Source organism: Megalobrama amblycephala, linkage group LG1 (genome assembly GCF_018812025.1).
Source record: "Megalobrama amblycephala isolate DHTTF-2021 linkage group LG1, ASM1881202v1, whole genome shotgun sequence".
NCBI lineage: Eukaryota > Metazoa > Chordata > Actinopteri > Cypriniformes > Xenocyprididae > Megalobrama > Megalobrama amblycephala.
In genome coordinates, this window is record NC_063044.1 from 26,887,084 (window position 1) to 26,914,108 (window position 27,025).

At 37.3% G+C, this 27,025-nt stretch overlaps 1 protein-coding gene across 1 annotated transcript in view; it reads left to right on the plus strand.

Moving 5' to 3' along the window:
- helz (helicase with zinc finger) overlaps positions 1-27,025 on the plus strand; it is a 63,290-nt gene that overhangs the window by 15,130 nt on the left and 21,135 nt on the right. The window contains 9 exon segments of the mRNA XM_048186872.1: positions 1,110-1,240; positions 4,806-4,985; positions 5,495-5,596; positions 8,626-8,804; positions 11,459-11,577; positions 14,623-14,768; positions 17,739-17,886; positions 18,045-18,228; positions 22,583-22,811. Coding sequence (XP_048042829.1) covers positions 1,110-1,240; positions 4,806-4,985; positions 5,495-5,596; positions 8,626-8,804; positions 11,459-11,577; positions 14,623-14,768; positions 17,739-17,886; positions 18,045-18,228; positions 22,583-22,811 — 1,418 coding nt within the window.

The window sequence follows — 27,025 nt, forward strand, 5'->3', positions numbered from 1 at the left end:
CCCTAGCAACTTCTGTCTACTCTTATAAAACAGCCAGAACACCATAGAAACCACCCAGAACATCCAACCTAGCAACACCCTAGTGACCAGTTATAAAACGGTAGTAACCTCTATCAACTCTTATAAACTGACTGGAATACCCTACACTAGCAACCAGCCAGAACACCTTAGAATTCAATTAGCAATGCCCTAGCAACCCACCACAACTCCATAGCAACATAAACTAGCCAAAACACCCTAGCATAGCATACATCTTTAGCATCTCGCATACATCTTTAGCAACCACCTGGGGCCCATGTGTTTTAACTTCATGTCTCACAAACTTCCTAAGTCGTGTAACTTTCAAACTGTTAAATATTTTATGTTTCTCTTGTCAAGCTTTTCTCTTGTTGGAAAAAGTCATTGCAAGTTGATTGTCAGTGTTGATGTAAACAGTGAGATGTTTTAGCTTTTTTTTTCTTTCTTTTTCTTTCTGTTGTTGTGTACAGTCTCAGTTATCACATCATAGAGAGACATGCCAGAGATAGGATTAGTTTAAGCAGTGTTTATGCCATTTACCATTGTAAATTGAACTGTGACGGCAGAAACCCCAGAGACGCCATCACCAAGCAGGCTGCCCTACAAAGAGCAGGATTTGGCCTAATTTACCCATTTTACTCCGTCTAACTGATCCTATTTATCACTGTGCCCTCCAGCATAACACACACACACACTCTCTATCTCTCTCTCTCTCTCGATGTATTTAGTGTTAAATCCTTTTGTCTGGTGGAATCCCTGTGTGGGCTGGGCTTTTGTTGTCATGTATGATCATTTGACACTGTTCCTTAAATGATTGTCAAATTGTCCCAGAACATTACATGGGTTTTGAAACAATCCAGGTGGGATGAAAATGGATTAATCACAATTGCTGTGTATGTAAATTGGGCAAAAGCCCTATAAATCTTTTTCATTCCAATTGTTCCTTTTCTTTAAAAGGCATTTTCAGTCATCTGTTTGAGGTATTGTCTGTAGCACATGGCAGGTGCTGCTATAAAAGCGTGTGCAAATAAATACAGAAAGTCTTGGCAGAGTCTGTTTGAACAGCAGGTGTGTTTGTGTTTGGATGCAAGGTGGAGCTGCAGTTTCAGTTGAACAGACTTCCTCTGTGTGAGATGCACTACGCTCTGGATCGCATCAGAGATAACAGCATCCTGTTTCCAGATGTCAGCCTCACTCCCACAATACCCTGGAGTCCCAACAGGTACGAGCACACGCAAAAACCCAAATGAGTGATTTTACACACACCTCCTTTCAGTAGTTCCTCTTCCAACAAAGACTCCCTTCGCTTTAGTGATTGGCACTGTCTTTTATGGAAGCTTGTTTCTGCCACCGGGAAAAAAATAAAATCTTGCAATTGCAAGTTTAAATCTCACAATTCTGATTTATATCTCACAAGTCTGACTTTATTTCTTGCATTCATGACTTAATACCTTGTAATTCTAAGTTTACATCTCGCAATTCTGGCTTTTTCCCCGTAATTTTGAGTTTATTTCTCACTGTAACGAGTCAACATCTTGCAATTCTGAGTTTATATCTGTCGTTATATAGTCTGTTTATTTCTCACAATTGTAACTTTTTTCTCATGAGTCTGAGTTTATTTCTTGCAATTCTAACTTGTTCTCAAAATTCTGAGTTTATTTCCCATAATAATGAGTTATCTTGCAATTCTGAGTTAATTTCTCGCAATTCTGACATCTTTTCCATAATTTGGGCCCGAGCAACAATGCTGCAAGGACCAGATTGGAATTGCTTTGTTTATTCTGAGATCTCAAAATTCTGATTTAAATCTTGCAATTCTAACTTTTTTCTCATAATTCTGAGTTCTGAGTTTTAACCTCATAATTCTGGGTATATTTCTCACAATAGCGAGTTAAAATCTCACAATTCTGAGTTTATTTCTATCAATTCTGAGTTTATTTCTCGCAGTAGCGAGTTAAAATCTCGCAATTCTGAATTTATTTCTATCAATTCTGAGTTTATATTTTAAAGGTGCCCTCGAATGAAAAATTTAATTTACCTCAGCATAGTTAAATAACAAGAGTTCAGTACATGGAAATGACATACAGTGAGTCTCAAACTCCATTGTTTCCTCCTTCTTATATAAATCTCATTTGTTTAAAAGACCTCCGAAGAACAGGCGAATCTCAACATAACACCGACTGTTACGTAACAGTCGGGATCATTAATATGTACGCCCCCAATATTTGCATATGCCAGCCCATGTTCCCAACATTATGAAAGGCATTACACAAGAGCAGGCAGTAACGTCTGGATCTGCACAGGTGAATCAACAGACTAGGTAAGCAAGAACAACAGCGAAAAATGGCAGATGGAGCAATAATAACTGACATGATCCATGATATCATGATATTTTTAGTGATATTTGTAAATTGTCTTTCTAAATGTTTCGTTAGCATGTTGCTAATGTACTGTTAAATGTGGTTAAAGTTACCATCATTTATTACTGTATTCACGGAGACAAGAGCCGTCGCTATTTTCATTATTAAACACTTGCAGTCTGTATAATGCATAAACACAACTTCATTCTTTATAAATCTCTCCAACAGTGTAGCATTAGCCGTTAGCCACGGAGCACTATCAAACTCATTCAGAATCAATGTAAACAATATAACAGTATACAATACTCACATAATCCGACGCATGCATGCCGCATGCATGACGAACACTTTGTAAAGATCCATTTGAGGGTTATATTAGCTGTGTAAACTTTGTTTATGCACTGTTCAAGGCAAGCGCGAGCTCCGTGGGCGTGGAGCAGGAGAATTAAAGGGCCAGTAGCCCTGAATCGGCTCATTTATAATGATGCCCCAAAATAGGCAGTTAAAAAAATTAATAAAAAAAAATCTATGGGGTATTTTGAGCTGAAACTTCACAGACACATTCAGGGGACACCTTAGACTTATATTACATCTTTTTAAAAAAAGTTCTAGGGCACCTTTAAGTGAGTTTATTTCTTTCAATTCTATTTTCTTTCTCAGAATTCAGAGGTTATTTCTCACAATTGAGTTTATTTTTCGCAATTCTGAGTTTATATTGCAAGTCTGAGTTTATTTCTCGCAATTGTATCCTTTTTCTCAGAATACGGAGGTTATTGCTCGCAATTCTGACTTTCTCGCAATAGCTAGTTATCATCTCTCAATTCTGAGTTTATTTTTTGCAAGTCTGAGTTTATATCTCGCAATTCTGAGTTTATTTCTCACTATCTCACTTGTCAAAAGTGCCGACTTAGGTACCTAGTCGGTACTGAAATTTTAAAAATGTGACACGGATTCGTAAACACCTCTGATTGGCCGTTGTGTTCATGGCTCATTGGATATGTCTGTGATTGGCTTAAATGATCAACATTGTAAAAACGTAGTAAAAAGTCATCAATGAAGCTCTTCATCGAGTGCTTACACAGATACGCAAGGGATTATTTGAAAGCAGGCATCTATCACGGACCAGTCCACTGATAGACGCCTGCTTTCAAATGCTCCCACTTTCAAAACGCTTTCAAATTCAAACTCTTCCCTGTTTATTGCAATTCTGAGTTTGTCTTTCAATTCTATCCTTTTTCTCAGAATTCGGAGGTTATTCCTTGCAATTGAGTTGATTTCTCACAATAGCAAGTAAACATCTCTCAATTCTGAGTTTATTTCTTGCAAGTCTGAGTTTATTTCTCACTATAGCAAGTAGAGTTGTCAAAAGTTCTGACTTCTGTACCTAGTCGGTACTGAAATTTTAAAAATGTGAAGCTTTGAGCACTGTTGAGCGGATTTGTAAACACCTCTGATTGGCCATTGTGTTCACGTGCTCATCAGATATGTCTGTGATTGGCTTAAATGATCAACGCTGTAAAAACATAGTAAAAAGTCATCAATGAAGCTCTTCACCGAGCGCTTACACAGATAGACACAGGAGCGTTTGAAAGCAGACGGACTATCGGCGGACTAGTCCGCAATAGATGCCTGCTTTCAAAAGCTTCCGCTTTCAAAACACTTTCAAATTCAAACACTTTCGTGTGCTTTCAAACCCTCCTGTGTGTTGATCATTGTACCCAATCACAGACATATCCGATGAGCGCGTGAACACGTTGGCCAATCAGAGGCGTTTACGAATCCACTCAACAGTGCTCAAAGCATCACATTTTTAAAATTTCAGTACCGAATTCGGTGCTTTTGACAACTCTTAACAGCAAGTTAACATTTTGGAATTCTGAGTTTATTTCTTGCAATTCTGAGTTTATATTTCTCAATTTTGAGTTTATATTGCAAGTCTGAGTTTGTCTTTCAATTCTATCCTTTTTCTCAGAATTTGGAGGTTATTCCTCACAACTGAGTTTATTTCTTGAAATTCTGAGTTTATTTCTCACTATAGTGAATTAACATTTTGGAATTCTGAGGTTATTTCTCGCAGATTTATTTCTTATTATAGCAAGTTAACATTTTGCAATTCCTAATTTTTCACACTATAACGAATTAACATTTTGGAAATCTGAGTTTATATCTCGCAATTCTACGTTTATTTCTTGCAATCGTTAACATTTTGGAATTCTGTGTATATATCTCACAGTTCTCATAATTTTCTTGAGAATTGTAAGATAAAAAGTCTTTTGTTCCTAAAGTGACACAGGACATGAATAATATCTGCTTGTCCAGCAGCTCTAGTTCGCTCACAGACGTCTCTATTTCTGTGAGTGGCAGCTGCGTTGGCAGGGCGCATTTGTGCGTTTGTAGCCCGTGTAAGTTCTCCCTCCGGTGCCACAGGCAGTGGGATGAGCAGCTGGATCCCCGTCTTAATGCCAAGCAGAAGGAGGCTATTCTGGCCATCACCACCCCCCTCTCCATCAACCTCCCTCCGGTGCTCATCATCGGACCCTACGGCACGGGCAAAACCTTCACGCTGGCCCAGGCTGTCAAACACATCCTCAAGCAGCCTGAGACACGGTGAGCGGGAAAACACATTTTTGCAGGGTCAGCTTTAAACGAATTGAAATCATTTCCACACATCCCACAGTGAAAACAAAGCAAGAAACAATGAAAATCTATGGGGCAAGACATTACACCATGATAAATATTAAAAAAACACATTTCTTTCAAAACTATAGCCACTAGCCTTAAACTTTATGCATGTTAACATGAAACTAGTGTAATTTGCTTACTAACCTTGTCTCTTTACAAATGTCTTGCCCCATAGACTTCCATTGTAAGTGGGAAAACATTTTTGTGTGTGTGTTTTGAGTGACGACTCAATTTCCTGTGGTGAAAACAGCACTGCACAGATGTTGTCAATAGAGCTTAACTTGTATCGATCCTGAAGCATTCCTTGCTAATCATGAGAAAATAGTCTGGAAGAACAGAGGGAATTGAACTTAAGACATTTAGCTGGATTTGTACTGATTAAAGCAGCTTTGTCTCAAGGAGTGCTAATGATGGTTTTCTCCTCTTTCTTCCAGGGTTCTGATCTGTACACATTCAAACAGCGCCGCAGATCTGTACATTAAAGATTACCTTCATCCATACGTGGAGGCTGGCAATCCACACGCACGACCTCTCAGGTAACACAATACCACCTTTTCAAAATAATTGTAGTACACAAGAATATTTACATTTCAAGTTCAATATTTATAGTTTAAATGTGTGAAAGCACTGTTCCTCTTGCACATTTACTTTGACTGTGGAACATACTGTAGAAAAGTCAGTGTTGGTTGTTTTCTAAAACTATTAAAAACAGTTTTCATTCATTGAAATAAAGCTGAAACTAAATAAAATAAATAAATATTAGATGAAAAAAAAACTGAACTTAAAAAATTAATACTTAATTTATTAAGTTTCCAAGGCAAATCTTCTAATTAAGTTGTACTAAAATTAATAAAACTGAAATAAAAATAAAGGAAAATCATTTTAACATTTAAAAAAAAAAAATGCATAAAATGACTAAAAGGTCAACTAAAATTAAAATGAAAACTGAAGCTATAGAACTAAAAAAGAATATTAATAAATAATCTTGTGTATAAATAATACTAAAATAACAATGAGGGAAAATACATTAGTATTGATACATTATTTTCATTTTTTTTTTTTTTTAGTATTGACTTGGTATTGAAGTACTGGTACTTTTGACATCCCTAAAGACTGAAATACAGGGAGGTCTTTCTAAATGGTGATTGGACGCAATACTTCGCATCTAGGTTTCACTTAAAACGTTTGAAAACTGCAAGTCATGGAAGAAAAATTATGCAGTTTCGTTGATGTTAGTCATGTTAGTCATCCAGATTATTTTAAAATCTCCTGTTTTTCTCATAGTTCAAGGTTCCTTTGGCACACCACCCACACGAGTCTGTTACTCCGTTCTCTCTGACTTGGGATCTTGCATTTTTGCCTGTTTAGACAAAATGATATGAATTTGTTGATGAATCACCCCGGTCCTATTGTTCGCAGTTCATCAGTGCATGCTATCTGAGAAAAATGTTTGGTTTATCTTTCATCAAAATGTAATAACTTTCTTCGCCTCTGAAATGACTTTTTTGTCAAGGTAACCAGGGCTGCTTGGATGGGAAATATATTAACAGCTGGATGTTTACATTTTATAAAAAACGTTTAAGTTGTGCTTGCTGTACAGACTTGTGGGTGGTTGCCAGGGCGTTGTTATGCAGTTGCTAGTATGTTTTTTTTGCTTCCGTTTATCATATTTGATGTGCTCTATGTGTGTGCGTTGATCAAGGTTTATATGTGACTAAAAGCCTAAATTAAATCTGTCCATCATATAAAGCTATCAAGTGTCTTCAGAAGACACTTGACAGATTGATAGACTGATAGATTGAAGATTCTTATGGTTTCCTTCCACAGTGTCTTTTGAAGAAAGTTTTGGTAGTATGGACTTCCAATGTATAGACCGAAATCTCTGAGGTTTCATTAAAGGTGTCCTAGAACCAGTTTTTACAAGATGCAATATAAGTCTAAGGTGTCCCCTGAATGTGTCTCTGAAGTTTCAGCTCAAAATACCCCATAGATTTTTTTTTTATTAATTTTTTTAACTGCCCATTTTGGGGCATCATTAACTATGCACCGATTCAGGCTGCGCCCCCTTTAAATCACGCGCTCCCTTGTCTAATGGCTGCCCTTGTGTAATGCCTTGAACATGAGCTGGCATATGCAAATATTGGGGGTGTACATAATAATGATCCCGACTGTTACGTAACAGTCGGTGTTATGTTGAGATTCGCCTGTTTTCCGGAGGTCTTTTAAACAAATGAGATTTATATAAGAAGGAGGAAACAATGGAGTTTGAGACTCACTGTATGTCATTTCCATATACTGAACTCTTGTTATTTAACTATGCCAAGATAAATTCAATTTTTGATTCAAGGGCCCCTTTAAAATTATTTTCATTTGTGTTGCAAAGATGAACAAAAGTTAGGTTTGGATGACATGAGGTTGAGTAAATGATGACTGAATGTTCATTTTAGGGTGAACTATTCCCTTTAAAGAGGACCTATTCAGTTTTTTTTTTTTTACGCGTTCAACTTTCTTTAGTGTGTAATTTATGTCGTTTAAGCACGACAAAGGTCTGCAAAGTTACAAAGTCACTCCAGCGGGAGTTATTCTCTATATCAATAACACTGTTTCTGAACTCCCTGAGACACCTCCATTGTCTTGAGTTTTCTTCTGGGAAATATTAATGGGAAATATTCGTCATTTAAATAATTTCCACCCAAGGCATGTGCCTTAGTTAGTTATTAGTGTGTTGAAACTCATGGTTATGGTAAGGGGCGGGATTTCCCAAACACGTTCAAAGCAGTTGAGCAATCACAACACACTGATCCAGCCGACCAATCAGAGCACTGTGTGCTTTTCAGAAGGAGGGGCTTCATAGAGTCAGAAACTAAACAGAGCAATACTGACAGACCAGGGGTGCTTCTCAATTCTTATTTGTGCATCCTCGCTTCCTTTCCTCGCGTCTTAGCTCCACCCTTTCAGGATGCAAGGGAAGGACACAAGGAAAAGATGCGAGGACATATGAATTGAATCAAGTGAAATGATATATCCTCGCACCCTTTAGCGTCACTTCAAAACGTCATCAGCTGCATTTGAGGAATCTATCCTTATGTTGTTAAAGTTTGGTAATTAAAAAAATATATAATATTAATAAAGCAAGATGCTCCGTTGAAATATGTGAGATGTAAAGTTTATTTAAACTACATACATTAAAGCATACATTTAAATTATTGTGACTGATATGAAGGGGGAGGAGAATTTATGCGTGCGTCAGGTTTCTCGACAAGAAACACTTCCGTGAAGGATGCACCTCTGTACCCTCGCTCATGACTCCTCAGGAAGCTTCCTCACTCCTCGTTCCTTGCCTCCTTGCAGTGCAGTTAGAGAATTGAGATGTCCTTCAAGATGTCTGAAATCGATCGGTTTCCGGGTCATAGGATGGAGGATGGAGGAGCGAGGAAACGAGGAGCGATATTGAGAAGCACTGTCAAATATGGGAAAAACATGAAAACCTGTTTTAGAAGACCCCAAAAACAAAACTTTGAAACAAGGCATAATAACGGCCTCTTTAATGTTTGTGTTTGTTCAGGGTTTACTTCAGGAACCGCTGGGTGAAGACGGTACACCCGGTGGTGCAGCAGTACTGCCTGATCTCCGGAGCATACTTCACCTTCCAGATGCCCACGCGGCAGGATGTAGAGCGTCACCGTGTGGTTGTGGTCACACTCAGCACATCCCAGTACCTCTGCCAGCTTGACCTGGAGCCAGGTGAGAACACTCTTTTTCTCTTTCTCTCACTCGCTCTCTTAAAAAAATGCTCCTCATTCACACTTGCGTTTTCAAGCATTTTCAAAAAGATCATTTTATTAGAATAACATAGAATAACATCGCATCGCTCACTGTTACGTCCTCGTTGCGCTCAAAATCGCAACTGTCATGTTTTGCCACGCAGGACAGCAAATGTGAGTAAACACAAAGATTCTACAAAGCAGAATGTTATGTAAATAGCAGTCACAACAATGCCAGTACAACTATAAATATCTATGGGTACAATATGTCACATGACTAAACATGCGTCATTGTTTTCAAATACCTCCGTTTTCACCATCCACACTACAATGCGAAAACTGTGTTTTCAAATTTATCCACTTTGGAGAGCGTTTTCAAAAAGCTTGGTTTTCCTTGACAAAAACGCCTTCTTAGTGTGGACAAAAGGCAAAAACGGAGATGTGTTTTCAGATGAAAACGTGTGGTGTGGACAAGGCCACAGACACACTCTCACACACACACACACACACACAGAGCAAATCTTCAGCGTTTCTTGTTTTCATCCCTCATACTCTCGGCATGCTGAAGACATCGCTTGCAGCTAGTGTTCATATCTGCACACATCTGATTAAAACAGAAAGACACAACAGAAGCGCAACACAGCTGGACGTGGCCACATTAAACCCCTCCTGCAGGAGCGATGCAGTGGGGTCTGCAACAGTTTATTAGGAGAGGCTAATTTCCTCCTATGTGTCTGAACACAGGATCATCTGTTGCTAAGAGACCCGGCTCGCCTGTCTGACACACTCAGCATCATTAACACCCAGTGCTGTCTTCTGTTTCTTTTTCGTTTGTCTCCCTTCTTATCTTATTCATTTAAAGTCATTACTGCTGATTTCTGGCATTGTGCTAATGTGTTTTGAGGGGTGGATATTTATTCCCTCCAGTGGCACAAACATTTTGGGTTGTATATCTTATAGGCCGAATAATAAGAATATGTGTGTGTCTATATATGTATATATGTATGTGTGTGTGTGTGTGTGTGTGTATATATATATATATATATATATATATATATATATATATATATATATATTTGTCAGAAGAACCATCATTTTCATTTCAAGAATGTCTTATACAACAACTAATTTTCCACATGGTTTGTCATTAAAGGAACTCAAGGAACTATATTTAATCACCATTACATAATAATAAACATCAATATTTACCTACATATACTTATGCTAAAACCTTTTAATGAATGTAGAGGCATGCAGTGAGTTTTCTGAGCAGTTTTGATTGATGCAAATCTATAAGGCAAATATAATGCTGTTATTTATACTGCCATTCAAAAGTGTCTTTTTTTTGAGAGAAATGCATAGATTTCTTCAGCAAGCATACATTAAATTGATCAAACGTGATAGTAAATGCATTTATAATATTACAGATTATTTCTGTTTCAAATAAATGCTGTTTTTTATGTTATATTTATCAAAGAATTCTGAAAAAAGTTTCCACAAAAGTATTAATCGGCACAAATGTTTTCAACATTGATAATAATAAGAAATGTTTCTTGAGCATCAAATCATATCAGAATAATTTCTGAAGGTTCATGTGACACTGAAGACTGGAGCAATGATGCTGAAAATACAGCTTTGATCACAGGAATAAATTACATTTTAACATATTCAGACAGAAAACAGCTATTTTAAATTGTAATAATTCACAATATTACAGTTTTTACTGTATTTTTGATCAAATAAATGCAGCCTTGGTGAGCAGAAGAGACTTCTTTTGAAAGTCTCCAGACTTCTTTTGAAAGTCTCCTTCTTTTGAAAGTACCAGAAACCTGCGCTCATTAAAGGAGCGAAGGCTTGTGGTACCATCACAGAGAGGCACGAAATCACTTTCCAGAACATTCTCATTCACTGTCCCTTGCTGGTGGAATGATCTTCCTGCCTTCATCCGGAATGCGGAATCCCTGGCAATATTCAAAAGACAGCTGAAAACCCATCTCTTTCGTGAGCACTTAACCTCATCTTAAAAAAAAAAAAAAAAAAAAAAAAATTCTTATTCCTTTCCTTTCACTTCCTCTAATCCCTCTCTATTGTAGCTTAGGATAATCTGAGCACTGCCTATAACTTGTATTATGAGCACTTCTTGTCTATTTGCCTCGTCATGACGACTCGCTTGTTGTATTCCTCACTTGTAAGTCGCTTTGGATAAAAGCGTCTGCCAAATGAATAAATGTAAATGTAAATGTAAAACCTTAAAAACGTCTTGAACAAAGTTTCAAAAGCTGGACAAAAGTTTCATCATTTGTGTTATAACGCAGTCTTTATGGCAAAAAAAGTTGCATTAATGTCATCATGAAGTTGCGTAAATTTGTTTCATGGAAAATAACGGAATGTAGTGTAAAGGTTTGATACATCAGTCAGCTCTTGTGTTCAGTGTTGAATGAGAGTTCTCTGTCAATCACACACTAAAAACTATACATCTGTTCCCATGAGATGGCATGTGCACAACCTCTGCTGGATGCTAGATCCTTTTGTGTTAATGGCTGCTGATGTGTGTGTGTGTTATCTATTATTAATGCCTTCTCCTGTGAAGCTCCATGTAATTAATATTTTATTCCCATGTGCGTGTTTCCAAAGGGATCTTCACACACATCCTGTTGGACGAGGCAGCCCAAGCCATGGAGTGCGAGACCATCATGCCATTGGCGTTAGCCGCTAATAGCACCCGAGTCGTACTGGCAGGAGACCATATGCAGGTACCTAAGTGATGAAATCAGCATGGTAACATTGCAAAGGCTCTTTATGTGATTTAAAAACCAGAGAATTAGGCTTTCTACATGAAATTAAAATCGACCCTTTTCGCTTTAATAATACGTCACTTTCAAACAACTTTACTTTTTCTCTTCAAACGTTTGCTAGATATCTGATGCGGAAAACGCAACAGAATCCATTCATAAAAATAGAATTTACAGTATAATGCGGAATGTCATATTTCTGCTAATTAATGCTGGATCAGAACTCGACCCCTCTCTGATGACTGGACTGAGCCAAAGTCCCTTTTAAGGCAAGTCATTTCACTCGGCGGCCATCTTTGAAACGCCTCTCGGGTCATGCAAGTGCAGCTGTTCTCTTTGAATGGGGAAACATTAAATTCAGGTTCACCAAACTTAAGATTAAGGGGCTGTTTACACGACACCATTTTCAACTTTTCAAAAACATATTTTTTGAATGCGTTTTTGGTTGTTCATTTACACGACAACAGCGTTTTGGGGGCCTGAAAATGCAATTCAAAGTGCAAGTTTCTGAAAATGATACTGTTATCGTCTCTGTGTAAACTACAAATGTCATGTGCACGTGTATTACGTGTTCAGTCTATAGGTGTGTTGTGTTTCTCTACAAAGTCACATCGCCACCTACTGGCCTGGCATGATCAATACAGCGTTTTTAGTCGTTTTCACGGATCCGTGTCAACAGAGAATGTTTTGACAATGTTGTCATCTATATGCAAAAAATGCAAAGGAAAACTTTTCAGATTTTAGTACATCATTGTCGTGTAAACATACCCAAAATATCGTATTTGAAATCACCAGTGAAATCTGACAACTGTATCAAAAATTTTGTTTCTAAACATTTTTCAGGCTGGACCAGCCAATGCGCATTTGCGCTCATAAGCGCACATATAGCTGATGCAATGACTTTATCAATCAGCGATTGGCTCTTTTATTTAGAAGGCGGGATTTATTCTGCCATATCGCTCGTTGAATTTTCTCCCATTCATAAATAATATGAGTGCTTTCTGTATATAAAATCTTTGACTGAGCTCAACCCAGAGATCAGGTCAACAGGCTCTCTATGCTGTCACATCCTGTCTCTCCTCGCTGCCCTCACTCTGAGACGGTGTCACATCAGTGTCTGACTCCGGTGCCTGTGAAGAACCGCCTCTGCCCGAGTGGAACCAATGAGACTCTAATTAAATGCCACTTAGATAGAAACCTCATCACCCACCCTTATTTCCTGATGCATTAATAATTCATCTCACAACCCACCTGTATCTCCTCTCATGTGGCCTCAAATCTATTAGTTAGGAATGGGCAATCATTTCTTTAGTAGTTGTCAACCAGCATGGGTTGCTGATATCTAGAGAACACAGTGACCGATTGCACAATAGATGGGCACAAAGTAGGAAAATAGATATATTTTTACAAATTATTTCCTAAAAATGTAAACGTATTTGAAAACCAAAAACATACTCTCTGAAGTGTTGTTGGTTAAAAAATCTTTCTTCAGTAATTGAAATAATGTAAAAGTAAAAATATAAAATATGTAATAAAATAAACATTATAAAAAATATAATTAAAAAATAATAAATAAAATGTAAAAAATATATATGAATAAAATGTAAATATTAAAGGTGCCGTAGAACATTCTTTCAAAAGATGTATACAAGTCTAAGGTGTCCCCTGAATGTGTCTGTGAAGTTTCAGCTCAAAATACCCCATAGATTTTTTAAATTAATTTTTTTAACTGCCTATTTTGGGGCATCATTAACTATGCGCCGATTCAGCGCACGGCCCCTTTAAATCTCTCGCTCCCTGCCCTCCTGAGCTCTCGACTATAAGTGCAGTTATACAGTGCATAAACAAAGTTCACACAGCTAATATAACCCTCAAATGGATCTTTACAAGATGTTCGTCATTCATGCTGCATGCATACATCGATTCCTGTGAGTATTGTATTTATTTGGATGTTTACATTTGATTCTGAATGAGTTTGAGGCTGTGCTCTGTGGCTAAAGCTAACATTACACACTGTTGGAGAGATTTATAAAGAATGAAGTTGTGTTTATGAATTATACAGACTGCAAGTGTTTAATAATGAAAATAACGATGGCTCTTGTCTCCGTTAATACAGTAAGAAACGATGGTAACTTTAACCACGTTTAACAGCACATTAGCAACATGCTAACGAAACATTTAGAAAGACAATTTACAAATATCAGTAAAAATATCATGATATCATGTCAGTTATTATTGCTCCATCTGCCATTTTTCGCTACTGTTCTTGCTTGCTTACCTAGTCTGATGATTCAGCTGTGCACAGATCCAGACGTTAATACTGGCTGCTCTTGTCTAATGGCTTGAACATGAGCTGGCATATGCAAATATTGGGGGTGTACATATTAATGATCCCGACTGTTACGTAACAGTCGGTGTTATGTTGAGATTCGCCTGTTCTTCGGAGGTCTTTTAAACAAATGAGATTTACATAAGAAGGAGGAAGCAATGGAGTTTGAAACTCAATGTATGTCTTTTCCATGTACTGAACTCTTGTTATTCAACTATGCCGAGGTAAATTCAATTTTTGATTCTAGGGCACCTTTAAAGGAAAACTTATGGGAAAAATTTGAAATGTACTAAAGTACTAAAATTACTAAAACTGAAATAAAATTAATTAAAGCTAAATAGAAAACAAGAAAAAACTAATAAAAAAAGACAACTAAAACCTAAAATATATAAAAATAAAAGCTAATTCAAAACATTAATAAATACTAGAATAGTATATAAATGAAAATAACAATGCTCTTACTCACACCATTGTTCTGTGTTTGTACACATCAAGATCGCAAATGTCAAAAAACTAAATATTAGCCAATACATCATTCAACGACTAGATTCAAGAAATAGTTCATCCCAAGACACATTACATCTGGCTTGAGGTTAGTGAACCCAAAGGCCGTTGATCTTTGTGTGTGTGGTGTAACGCATGTAAGCGTGACTCTGAGGTCTCCTGTCCCCTTGCAGCTCAGTCCGTTTGTGTACAGCGAGTTTGCGCGGGAGAGGAATCTGCACGTGTCTCTGCTGGACCGGCTGTACGAGCATTACCCATCCGAGTACCCCTGCAGGATCATGCTGTGCGAAAACTACCGCTCCCATGAGGCAATCATCAAGTAGGTGTGAACTTTTTCACACCACTCTTCCTGAGGAGAGACAGACATGCAAACACACAAAACATTAGGGGTGTGTTGTTGCCGACATAATTACGAGCATGTCTGTCAGCCGATTCTCTCTCAGTCTCTCACTGTTACATCTTTGTCTTTCTCTTCCTGTCTGTTTCTCTTCATTTCTGCTTCTTTTTCCATTTAACTTTTGGGTTGGTTGGTTTAGATATATGTATGACATGAATCAGGTTCTAAACTACAAGAATGTAAGCACATGTTTATAAGGTCACTGTTTGAAGGTAAAAAGAAATATTAAATTCAGAGCATAAAAAGCAACAAACCAAATAGTTCATCATAGTTAGGAGAGCAAAATAAATAGGCTCATCAACTTTTATAATTGAGAAAATGCTTCCCATATTTTGTTGTTGATGTCCAAGGCTGTACAGTGTTTTTGTGCATATTCATCTGTTAACGTGTTGAATCTAGACAGATTTAGTAGGTGCCAACATAAAAAGGTTCCCCTTGTCCTCAAACACTGAAGAAAATTGCAGTAAAAGATATAACCAAGAATACATTAAATTAGTTCAGTTAGCAAACATGGTATTACCAAAATTTCATCCTACCAAAATAACACCAGAAATACTATATTGCCCTTTTAAATATATTCCTCAAAAGTTGGAGCTTAGTGGAAATTTAAAGGGTTAGTTCACCCAAAAATGTGAAAAAAATTCTGTCATTAATTACTCACCCTCATGTCGTTCTACACCTGTAAGACCTTCATTCATCTTCAGAACACAAATTAAGATATTTTTGATAAAATCTGATGGCTCAGTGAGGCCTCCATTGACTGCTTCAGATGCCCAGAAAGCAACTAAAGACATATTTAAAGCAGTTCATGTGACTACAGTGGTTCAACCTATGAAGTGATGAGAATACTTTTTGTGCATCAAAAAAACAAAATAATGACTTTATTCAACAATATCTAGTGATGGGTGATTTCAAAACACTGCTTCATGAAGCTTCGAAGCTTTACCAATCTTGTTTCAAATCAGTGGTTCGGAGCACATAGCAAAATCACGCCCCTCAGTGGTGAAACATTGAAATTTCGATTTGAAACACCTATCACGTAACGAAGCCTCATTTATTGAAATCACGTGACTTTGGCAGTTTGATACGCACTCCGAACCACTGATTCGAAACAAAAGTTTCGTAAAGCTTCGAAGCTTCATGAAGCAGTGTTTTGAAATCGCCCATCACTAGATATTGTTGAATAAAGTTATGTTGTTTTTTTGGCGAATGTCACTTCATAACATTAAGGTTGAACCACTGTAGTCACATGAACTGTTTTAAATATGTCTTTAGTAGCTTTCTGGGCATTGAAAGTGTTAATTGTCTTGCTGTCAATGGAGGCCTCACTGAGCCATCGGATTTTATCAAAAATATCTTAATTTGTGTTTGACGATGTATGAAGGTTTTACGGCTGTGGAACGACATGAGGGTGAGCAAACAGAATTTTCATTTTTGGGTGAACTAACCCTTTAAGGCTAAATTAGCTGGGTTGTCTTAATTTGAATTATTGTCAGCCAAAAGGGCTGAATAATGTTCGTGGAAGAAGCTGCATATGATAATAAAACATCAAAAACATGACGAATCTAAAGGAGTATTTCCTAGTTTAATTTCCCCTGTGAAAATGACTACTTTTGACATTTATGACAGAATATTCATTAAAATGACAAAAATCTGGGAAACATGGGAAAAACACACACCTTCTCTGATAGAAAAGCGATTGAAATGCCTTAAAATATAATTAGTCCATAGTCTAGTCCACTCATCAAATTGGTTCTGTTTATGCTTTTTTTTTTTTGCTTTTTTTGAAAATCACAAATTATATTAACGTAAGAGTGAAACGTTTAATGAGTTTTAGTGGGGGTTTTTTGTTTGTTTTTTAATGACAGCAGCACTCAAGATTCATGAACTACACACGTTTGTGTCAAAACTGATGAATATGTTTTCCAGCATGCTTTGAGAACGATCAAAGAGCATCTTAAGCTTCAATGGAAACAAGAACATTTGACAGTCATATCAATGTCACAAATGTGCATATTTGAATAATGTCCTAGAAATAGTGCAGAATCAAATTTTGTATTCGTTTCACATAACTTTTAATGGTTTTTCTTTTTCTTTTGAAGTCCTAAGCTGTATTTCCATGTTTAAAATACATATTGAATTGCAGATTTTTCAGTGTGGACCCAGACTTTGAATCCCATTGCTATATTCATAAATTATTTTATGTAAATAAATGTTTTAAATATAATACCGAACCATTTTCCTCATTGACAGACAAAAATTGAGACTTATAGCCACAAACACACACTCAGACGGTGCAGTCAATGCCAATAGTAACACATATGCTGTAATTCCCTGTTTGGACTCCCAGTTGTGTTTTGTTTTGATATTGAAATCTGACAAAACAGAACAAAGATGGCAGCCAAAGATGGAACACCTCTGAGCAGCGGGAGCCATGTTGACACCAGCGCTGGGGCTTTGTAAATTGAGTGCCAGTCTGTTTTTGATGCATTCAGGCATTTGGTGATAGCCTCTTCCCGATGCCTCCCAGTGCTCTTCACTTCTGAGAAGTCAGAAATAATGACTAAAACGTCCTTGATTGGAGAGCTTTGGTGTCAAATTGTTCACTGAAATGGATATGACACTGAAATTTGCATTATGTTGGTTTTTATTGAATCATTTTGCATGTAATCTGCATACATTGTGCTGTTTAATATTTGAGTGAGTAATATCCGATTCAACCAATGCGTAATTGTGGAATATATAGAGAAAGTGTTAATAAACCTATGACAATGATAAATACATTTGGCAGCATTTGAAATCTTCTAGTGTTTTAGCTTCATATTTGAAGTTAGAGGTCTTGAACCTTTTTTAAGGTAGTCAGTGCTGACTGTGTGTTCTGGCTGACTGCAGCTACACGTCTGAGCTCTTCTACGAGGGCAAACTGATGGCCAGCGGGAAGCAGCCGCCCCATAAGGACTTCTACCCTCTGACCTTCTTCACTGCCCGCGGAGAAGATGTTCAAGAGAAGAACAGCACGGCTTACTACAACAACGCTGAGGTAACTTGTTGTTGTTTTCTCTTTTCATCCATTACATATAGATTTTAGTGTGCTAGATTTGGTGCAATCCGGCCTAATATTCGATAGACTAGATGCATGTGTGTATTGGGCCGTTATCATTGAGAATCCATTGGGAATGCTTTGTCGTCCATGTGCAGGTGTTTGAAATAGTTGAGCGGGTGGAGGAGATGAGGAAGAAGTGGCCGGTGGCCTGGGGGAAGCTGGACGAGGGAAGCATTGGTGTGGTCTCGCCCTACGCCGACCAGGTCTTCCGAATCAGAGCCGAACTACGCAAAAAACGCATGCCGGAGGTCAGCGTGGAGAGAGTGCTCAATGTCCAGGGTGAGTGAAAGATGCTATGGAAGCCACTGTATCTGCCACTGAATAAAAAAAAATCTCACAATTCTGACTTTTTTCTCAGAATTGCATGATATAAACTAACAATTGCGAATTAAAAAATTAAAAATTGCGAGTTATAAAGTCAGAATTTTGAGTTGTAAACTCAATTCTGAGCAAAAAGTCAGAATTGCGAGTTTATCCTCCAATTGTAAGTTTATATCTCAAAATTGTACGTTTATATCTCGCAATTCTGACATAACTCGCAATTCTTACTTTATTTCTCGCAATTGTAAGTTTATATCTCAAAATTGTATGTTTATATCTCGCAATTCTGACATAACTCTTAATTCTGACTTTATTTCTCGCAATTGTAAGTTTATATCTCAAAATTGTACGTTTATATCTCGAAATTGTATGTTTATATCTCGCAATTCTGACATTATAATTCACAATTCTGACTTTATTTCTCGCAATTGTGAGTTTATATCTCTCATATCTGAGAAAAGTCAGAATTGTGAGATAAAAAGTTGCCTTTTTAATTTTTTATTCAGTGGCAGAAACAAACTTCCATAAGATGCGCATACCAGATCTAAACTGTATTTTAATATGCAAAAATGGCCCAAATTATATTGTTTCTTGCAGAAAATCATTTGAAACTAGCCACTTTCCATGCTATTATATGGTATTTAATAGTTTACAGGATGATAGGGCATTATGAGAATTGGTAAAACCTTAAAAGCCACTGCTTTTTTATTTATTTTACTTTTCCTTTAGTGTATAATATAGCTGTTTGCGCATGTAAACGATCTGCAGAGTTACAAAGCACAAAGTTCACCTCAAATGGAGCTAGGGCTGGACGATTAATCGAAAAGTAATTGGAACCGAAATTCAGAACCTCTGACCGACGGAATTTTCTCATGTCGGTTATTTCATTTTTTTTAATCCTGTTAATACTTTCCCCTTAAAAACATACTACCGCATGTGTAGTCACGTGTAGGGCTGTACAGCGATTAATCGCGATTAATCGTTTGCAAAATAAAAGTCTGTGTTTACGTAATAAATGTATGTGTTCTGTGTATAATAATTATGTATATATAAATACACACACATACATATGTATATTTAAGAAACATGTTATATTTATATATAAAATATTTATATTTACATATAAAATATATTTAAATATATATATTTATTTATACATGCATATATTTCTTACATCACAATGTATGTGTGTGTATTTATATATATATATATATATATATATATATATATATATATATATATATATATATATATATATATATAATTATTATACACAGAACACATTTATTACGTAAACACAGACTTTTATTTTGCAAACGATTAATCGCGATTAATCATTGTGCAGCCCTAGTCACGTGACTCTGCCCCGTCCAGTCAGTGGCATGGAAGCAACATGGAGGCGAACTCAAACGCTGAGTCAAGTGCGTGAGCGACGAGCCCTGAAAGTGAGATCACTTTCACTTTAGTCTTCACTAAACTTTGTCAATTGTAAGTGTTTTAAGGCTTGCCATTTTGGACATTTAAGCGATTTTAGACCATCGGATGTGTATTATTATATTGAGCTACTGCGCTGATGCATTGTGGCACACGAACACTCATACATACAGTAGCTGCACATTACATGAAGATCGTGTGCACGGAGAGGAGCGCAGAAACTCGTTGTCAACGCTGTCCTTATCACTAAAAGTAGCTTAGAAACTCAAGTTAAAGCATGTATTTTTCTACTTTTGAAGTAACTACTTACAACCCACAGCTTCACAATTAATAGAGAGATGGTATGACTAATTCACACACTCTATCGCTCTCTCATTAATGCATTCAAATAAATGTACTGGTACTGTGCTAATTTATCTGTATCTGATTTACAATGAGCAGAAATCTGTAAGAAATTTTACGAATCATAGATAAAATAACTGCTGAAAGTGAGCTATGTCATGTCAGATCACTCTTTCATTAGGAAAAAATATCCCACCTTTTAATAGTCAAGCATATTTACAGTACAAACCTTGTCAGTGAACTATGAGGGCAAAAAAAAAAAAAAAAATGTTCAATTAATCGAGATTTTGATTTTAGGTCATATCGTCCAGCCCTAAATGGAGCTGATCTTTCCCACAGAAAACACTTTTCTCAAACTGGCTGTGCCAGTGCTATGCAAATTTCTGGTGGGGCTATAGCCTCAGCAAGCCCCGACCTAGTGCCGCCACTGCCTGTTCTAGTACAGTGAATCTTAACCTTTTTTGAGTAATGGACCCCCTTCATCTGTCATCTTTGGAAACATCATCAAGGACCCCAAAATAAAATTGGCTCATTGGTATCATTAATTGGCATCATTATTTGTTCGTCTTTGTGACAAACAAATGCAATCGAGTGTAATTTACTATTACGTTAGTTGACTTGTCCTATATTCATATAGTCAGTTATATTATACATGTTCCCATAAAAGAAGATAATATATGTCAAATGGCAAAATATACAGAAATCATATTCAGATATTTTATAAGGACTCCCTGGCAATATGTCAAGGACCACTAGGGGTCCATGGACCCCTGGTTGAGGAACACTGTTCTAGTAGACCCCCTATACAAAATTATGAACGACGCAGAGTGTAAAGCAAAAGATAGTAATTCCAAATTATGTTAATGTTTTTCTTTTAAAACAACAGCAAAAAAAAGAACACAGAGAAGGTTTGCTCGCAGATTTAGTCGCAGTACAAGCCCAAGCACCCTTGTGAAAGAGCATAGACTGGTTGAAATATACCTTTGTTTGAGCAGAATATTGCAGTGGAGATTGTTAAACTCCAACATACATTTTGGAAAGATTAAGTAATAGACTGGGTAGAAAATGTATCCATTTTAAAAGATTAGTTCACTTTCAAATGAAAATTACTTCAAGCTCTACTCATCCTCAAGCTATGACCACCTTCTTTCTGATGAACACAATCTGAGATATATTAATAAATATCCTGACGCATCCGAGCTTTATAATGGCAGTGAGCGATACCAACAAGTATGAGCTGAAGAGAGTGCTTCCACACCAGACCGCCTTCCATATTCAACATACAAAGGAGGTGTAAAACTCACGCAGTTCAAAAAGCTTGCACCATGTAATACGCCGGAAGCTAGATATTTGACTTCATAAATAACCATTTCACTTTATAAATAACCAGCAGGCTAATATCTCTGATTATACTTACTTAATCGAGAGGAGCAGAAATCGTGATCACGATTAAAATACGATTAATTTAGTTTACCATCTTGGATATATGTTTTCCCCAACCAGTGAAAAAGATTGCTTTCCTGGGAAAGGAAACATTTGATGCTACCTCAACAATTTTGTCAAAGTGAGGTATTTTCGGCATAATTAAAAGTATTGAAACATCTTTCAGGTTATGAACGCCCTGTGCTGCTTTTAAAATGCTGCCCCTGGAAGAAGATCACTAGGTTTTAAACCAGACCCCATGTGTCAGCCCAGAAAGGTGGCAGAGAGAGCAAGCTTACCAGACGGCAATTTAACCAGCTAAATGTGTGTTTGGTGTCTGGGAAAAGAGCGGGTGTCCCGCAGGTTTCATTTGAAAAGCCAGATTGGTTTGTGCATAATTGATGCCGTTTGGTTCAACCTGTTGCATTGAAATCACCTTTTTAATGGATTGAGAAATTCCTGTAACTCAGGTGCTTTTTTGGCACAGAGATTAATCTTAAGTGATCATCACCCAATTCATGTTCTGCCTGGCTGCCAATCTCAGCTGGGAACCAAAAAGGAGAAGTCACTGTAGGTCCTGCATTTGTCGTAAATCATAGGTTGCTTTAAGAGATCTTGTGACATTAAAGGATTAGTTCACTTTCAAATAAAATTTCCTGATAATTTACTCATCCCCCATGTCAAGATGTTCATGTCTTTCTTTCGTCAGTTGAAAAGAAATGAAGGTTTTTGATGAAAACATTCCAGGATTTTTCTCCTTATAGTGGACTTCAATGACGGTTGAAGGTCAAAATTACACTTTCAGTGCAGCTTCAAAGGGCTTTAAACGATACCAGATGAGGAATAAGGGTCTTATCTAGCGAAACGATTGGTCATTTTCGAAAAAAATACAACTGTATATGCTTTATAAACACACATTATCGTCTTTTGCACGTGCTTCCTCTTTCCTTACGCCGTATGTCCTACGCCTTCCCCATTCTACTGGAACAACAACTCTCCTTTTCTGCAGATTTATGGAAGTAAAATGGCTTTCATGTTGACTTTTTATTAAATGTCTTTAGCTAGCATCATGGTTAGTAGCATGTAAAGTACACGTATCTCCTCTTGTCCGTAGGTAAGCAGTTCCGAGTGCTGTTCCTGAGCACTGTCCGCACCCGTCACACCTGCAAACACAAGCAGACGGCCATCAAGAGGAAGGAGCAGCTGGTGGAGGACTCAACTGAAGACCTGGACTACGGCTTCTTGTCCAACTACAAGCTGCTGAACACTGCCATCACTCGAGCGCAGTCCCTGGTGGCTGTGGTGGGAGACCCCATCGCCCTCTGCTCAGTGGGACGCTGCAGGTAATCGGACACTTTTTATACGGCTTTACCACTTAGTTTCTTGAAGTTAACATCCATCCACCCATCCACCCCTCCCATTCACAGTACCAAAAGTTTGAAATATGATCTGACTCCAGTCTTCATTGTCACATGATCATTCAGAAATCATTCTAATATGCTGATTTGCTATTATAATTAATTATTATTGTTACTCAATTAATTAATAATGGTTCTTCAAGAGTTTTAGTTTTATCTGCTTAATATTTTTGTGGAAATCATGGAAATCACTTTTTTCCATGCTGCTTTGCTGTTATAGTAAGTTCAAAACAACAGCATTTATTTGAATTAGAAATCGTTTGTTACATTATAATTGTCTTTACTGCAACTTTTGATCAAATGAATGTCCTCTCTGTATAAAAGTATGAATTTCTTGGTGTTAATTTAAAAAAAAATCCTACTTAGCCCAAAGTTTTGAATGGTTGTGTATCAAATTTGTACAAAAATATGAAGCAGCACAACTGTTTTCTACATAAATAACAATCATAAGTTTCTTGAGCATTAAATCATCGTATTAGAATGATTTCTAAGGATCATGTGACACTGAAGACTGGAGGAATGATGCTAAAAATTCACAAGAATAAATTAAATAGAAAACGGTTATTTTAAATTGTAATAATATTTCACAATATTGCTGTTTTTATTGTATTTTTGATCAGCTGTGGTGAGCAGAAGAGACTTGATAATCTTAATTATTCCAAACTTTTGAAACTTAAGAATTATTTTACAATCATCTGAATGTTTTCAGACTTTGTGATGTGAGTAGAGCTTTATGTTTTGTGGGTAAGCCTGTCTGGATGTGTAAGCAGGGCAGACAGTGGCTCACTGCTGTCTGGTTTTGGTGAGTACCTGTGTAGTCAGAGTCCCCCAAAGGAAGAGCTGTCCCTCTGCCTTCCCATCTTACACTTCACCGCTGTCAGCTTGGACTAACAGGCCTCTCACACACGGACGCTTCAGACATTGCATCTATAGAAGGGATTTTAAATCATTTGGCACCTCTCTTCAGGGTTCTGTTAGGAGGATGGTGTGAAGCTAATGCGCTTGTTTACCGTCCCAGCTTCAGTGCACTGTTTTTGGTGTGTGTAGGGCTGCAACAACTAATCGATAATAGTCAATAATGAAAATACGAATTTGATTCTGTGGACAGAAATGATCTGCCAGTCTCATCACTTTACAGTAGTAAATAACACATTTCTATGGACACGAAACATCTGAAATAAAGTGGAGGAAATGGATTGAGCTGCTGCAGGAAAAGTGCTTGACCACTTTCAAAAACAGTAGGCAGTATAGTGTATATGCTGTGCGCAAAATGCTAGTATTTTTTTCCAGCCATTGATTCCTGGATTTCAGAATCAATATCAAATTTTCCAAACAAAGGGCACAATTAATCAAAAATCTTTTGTTTTTATTCAAATTAAACCTAGGACTAATAGCAAAGGTACAAATACAAGAGAGCAGTGAATGATGGTGTGTAGCTAGTGGGAAAGTAACAATCCCCTGTGCCTGTGACCTTTGACCTCTCCTGTTTTGGCTCTCGTGCCAGTTCTTTGACATGAATATGACAGTGTGTATTGCTGTCAGGCAGGATTGGGTGTTCTGTCTGTCTGTGCGTGTTTGTGTATGTTTATATGGGTGTGTTGACACTCCCTCAGAGAGCTGTCTGTCACTTCGCTGGCAACCCTCTGCTCCTCCGGCTCTATCCTCCCTAGCTGCAGCTCCACTGTCGCTATGGAGACAGACTCGCATCAACCAATCGGTAGAGCCCGGCCACAGTAAATGTCAAGCCGTAGGGCCTGGCAATTAAATCTGTATCTGTGGTGAGCTTGCTGAATGGACAGCACTGTTTAACAGACTTCAATAATCCAAGAGTTGCCCTCGTGACGTGACCTGTGCTATGATGGTTTCAAAGAATCTGAAATATTTGTTTTCATAGATTGGTAGATGGGTTAATCTCTCTATGTTAAAAAACGTCCTGGATTTATAATGGTAGTGAATGGTGATTGAGATTTTGAAGCCCAAAAGAGCATAACCATCCATCATAAAAGTAATCCTCACGGCTCCAGTGGGTTAATAAAGGCCTTCTGAAGCAAAGCGATGGGTTTTTGTAAGAAAAATATCCATATTTATAACTTTATAAACTATAACTAACTTCTAGCAGACAGCCGTATGCAAGTCGACTTACAGTGGAAGTGAAACCCCTGACCCCGACGCATGGCGTATTGACGAACACGGAAGCAGAGAGGATAGAGCAAAACAAAACACCGGTCACAAATTAGAAGTCTAAAATGAGAATTAAAAAAAAAAAAAAAGTAGGAGGATTTTGATTTAAGAGAAGAGCTTTGTTGAAAAGTTTGTTGCCCAGCCCTATTTGTTTGAACCGTGAGATGCGCCTAATCTCACTGAGTTGTTTTGACTTAAAGCAACTTGTGCTGACGTATCTTAAAGGGTTACTTCACCTAAAAATGAAAATAATGTCATTAATTACTCACCCTCATGTCGTTTCATCATCTGAACACAAATTAAGATTTGATAAAATCCGATGGCTCAGTGAGGCCTGCATTGACAGCAAGACAATTAACACTTTCAAATGCCCAGAAAGCTACTAAAGACATATTTAAAACAGTTCATGTGACTACAGTGGTTCAACCTTAATGTTATGAAGTGACGAGAATACTTTTTGTGCAGCAAAAAATAATAATAAATAACGACTTTATTCAACAATATCTAGTGATGGGCGATTTCAAAACACTGCTTCATGAAGCTTCGAAGTTTTACGAATCTTTTGTTTCGACTTTGTAGTGACTTTGGCAGTTTGATACATGCTTCGAACCACTGACTCGAAACAAAAGATTTGTAAAGCTTCGAAGCTTCATGAAGCAGTGTTTTGAAATCGCCCATCACTAGATATTGTTGAATAAAGTCATAATGACTGTATCATTGAATGACTGTAGTCACAAGAACTGTTTTAAATATGTCTTTAGTAGCTTTCTGGGCATCTGAAAGTGTTAATTATCTTGCTGTCAACGGAGGCCTCACTGAGCCATCGGATTTTATCAAAAATATCTTAATTTGTGTTCTGAAGATGAACGAAGGTCTTAGGGGTTTGGAACGACATGAGGGTGAGTAATAAATGACAGAATTTTCATTTTTGGGTGAACTAACCCTTTAAAATATGTCTTTGGCATTGTTTTGTCTCGAGATGCACAGCAGTAATGTTCTTTTCTAGTATTTGTTTATAAAAGAATTTAGAATTAAGGCCTAATTCTAGCTTTGGTTAAGCCCTGTCTGTGAAAGTGGGCCATCAAATTTTAATATGGATATTTTTCTTACAAAAACCCATCGCTTCACTTTAGAAGGCCTTTATTAACCTTACTTTTATGATGGATGAATGCACATTTTTGGGCTTCAAAATCTCGAGCCCCATTAACTACCATTATAACGCTTGGAAGAGCCAGAAAATCTCCAATTGTGTTCGTCTGAAAGAAGATAGTCATATACATCTAGGATGGCTTGAGGGTGAATAAATCATGGGATAATTTTCATTTTTTTGCTGAACTAACCCTTTAATTGTCATGAAAATGTCACAATAGAAAAATCTTTATAGTTTTAAAAATGCTGAATTTTATTTTGCAAAATATAGTTTCTTCTTTTTTATTTTTTGGATATTTTGACCCAGAAATGTTCTTGACAGGTTTTGTGAGATTCCCTGATACACCTAAGACAGATAAATATGTGTTTGCTGCAGTTCTAGCTGGCTGTTGTATAACAAATCCACTGTCTACAAGCTGTTTTGCATCTAATTCAGTCTGTCACTGTAACTTCAACTTGTCAAATCCTCATCAAGCTCCTGATTAGTTCAATCAGTTCCGCTTCCTCGAGGCCTCATCATATTATCTGAAATGAGTTCTGCTGTCTGGTGGAGGTGGGGGCGCAAACTATTGCTTGCGGAGTTGGCATGTATTGCAAACACTAACTCAACTTGAAGTCTCAAACTGTCTGGTGCTGAAATTGCCTGTGTTGTGGCGTGTGACATTGGAAGATGTGAAAGTGTGTAGCACTGCTGAGATCACATCAGGGATGGTGAAGTATATTCTGACATCTCTGCTTGGGTTGTTGTATAGAGGTTTGTGCAATAAACTGACAGGAGATTTTATGTCACCTGTTGGAGTTTGGGCCAC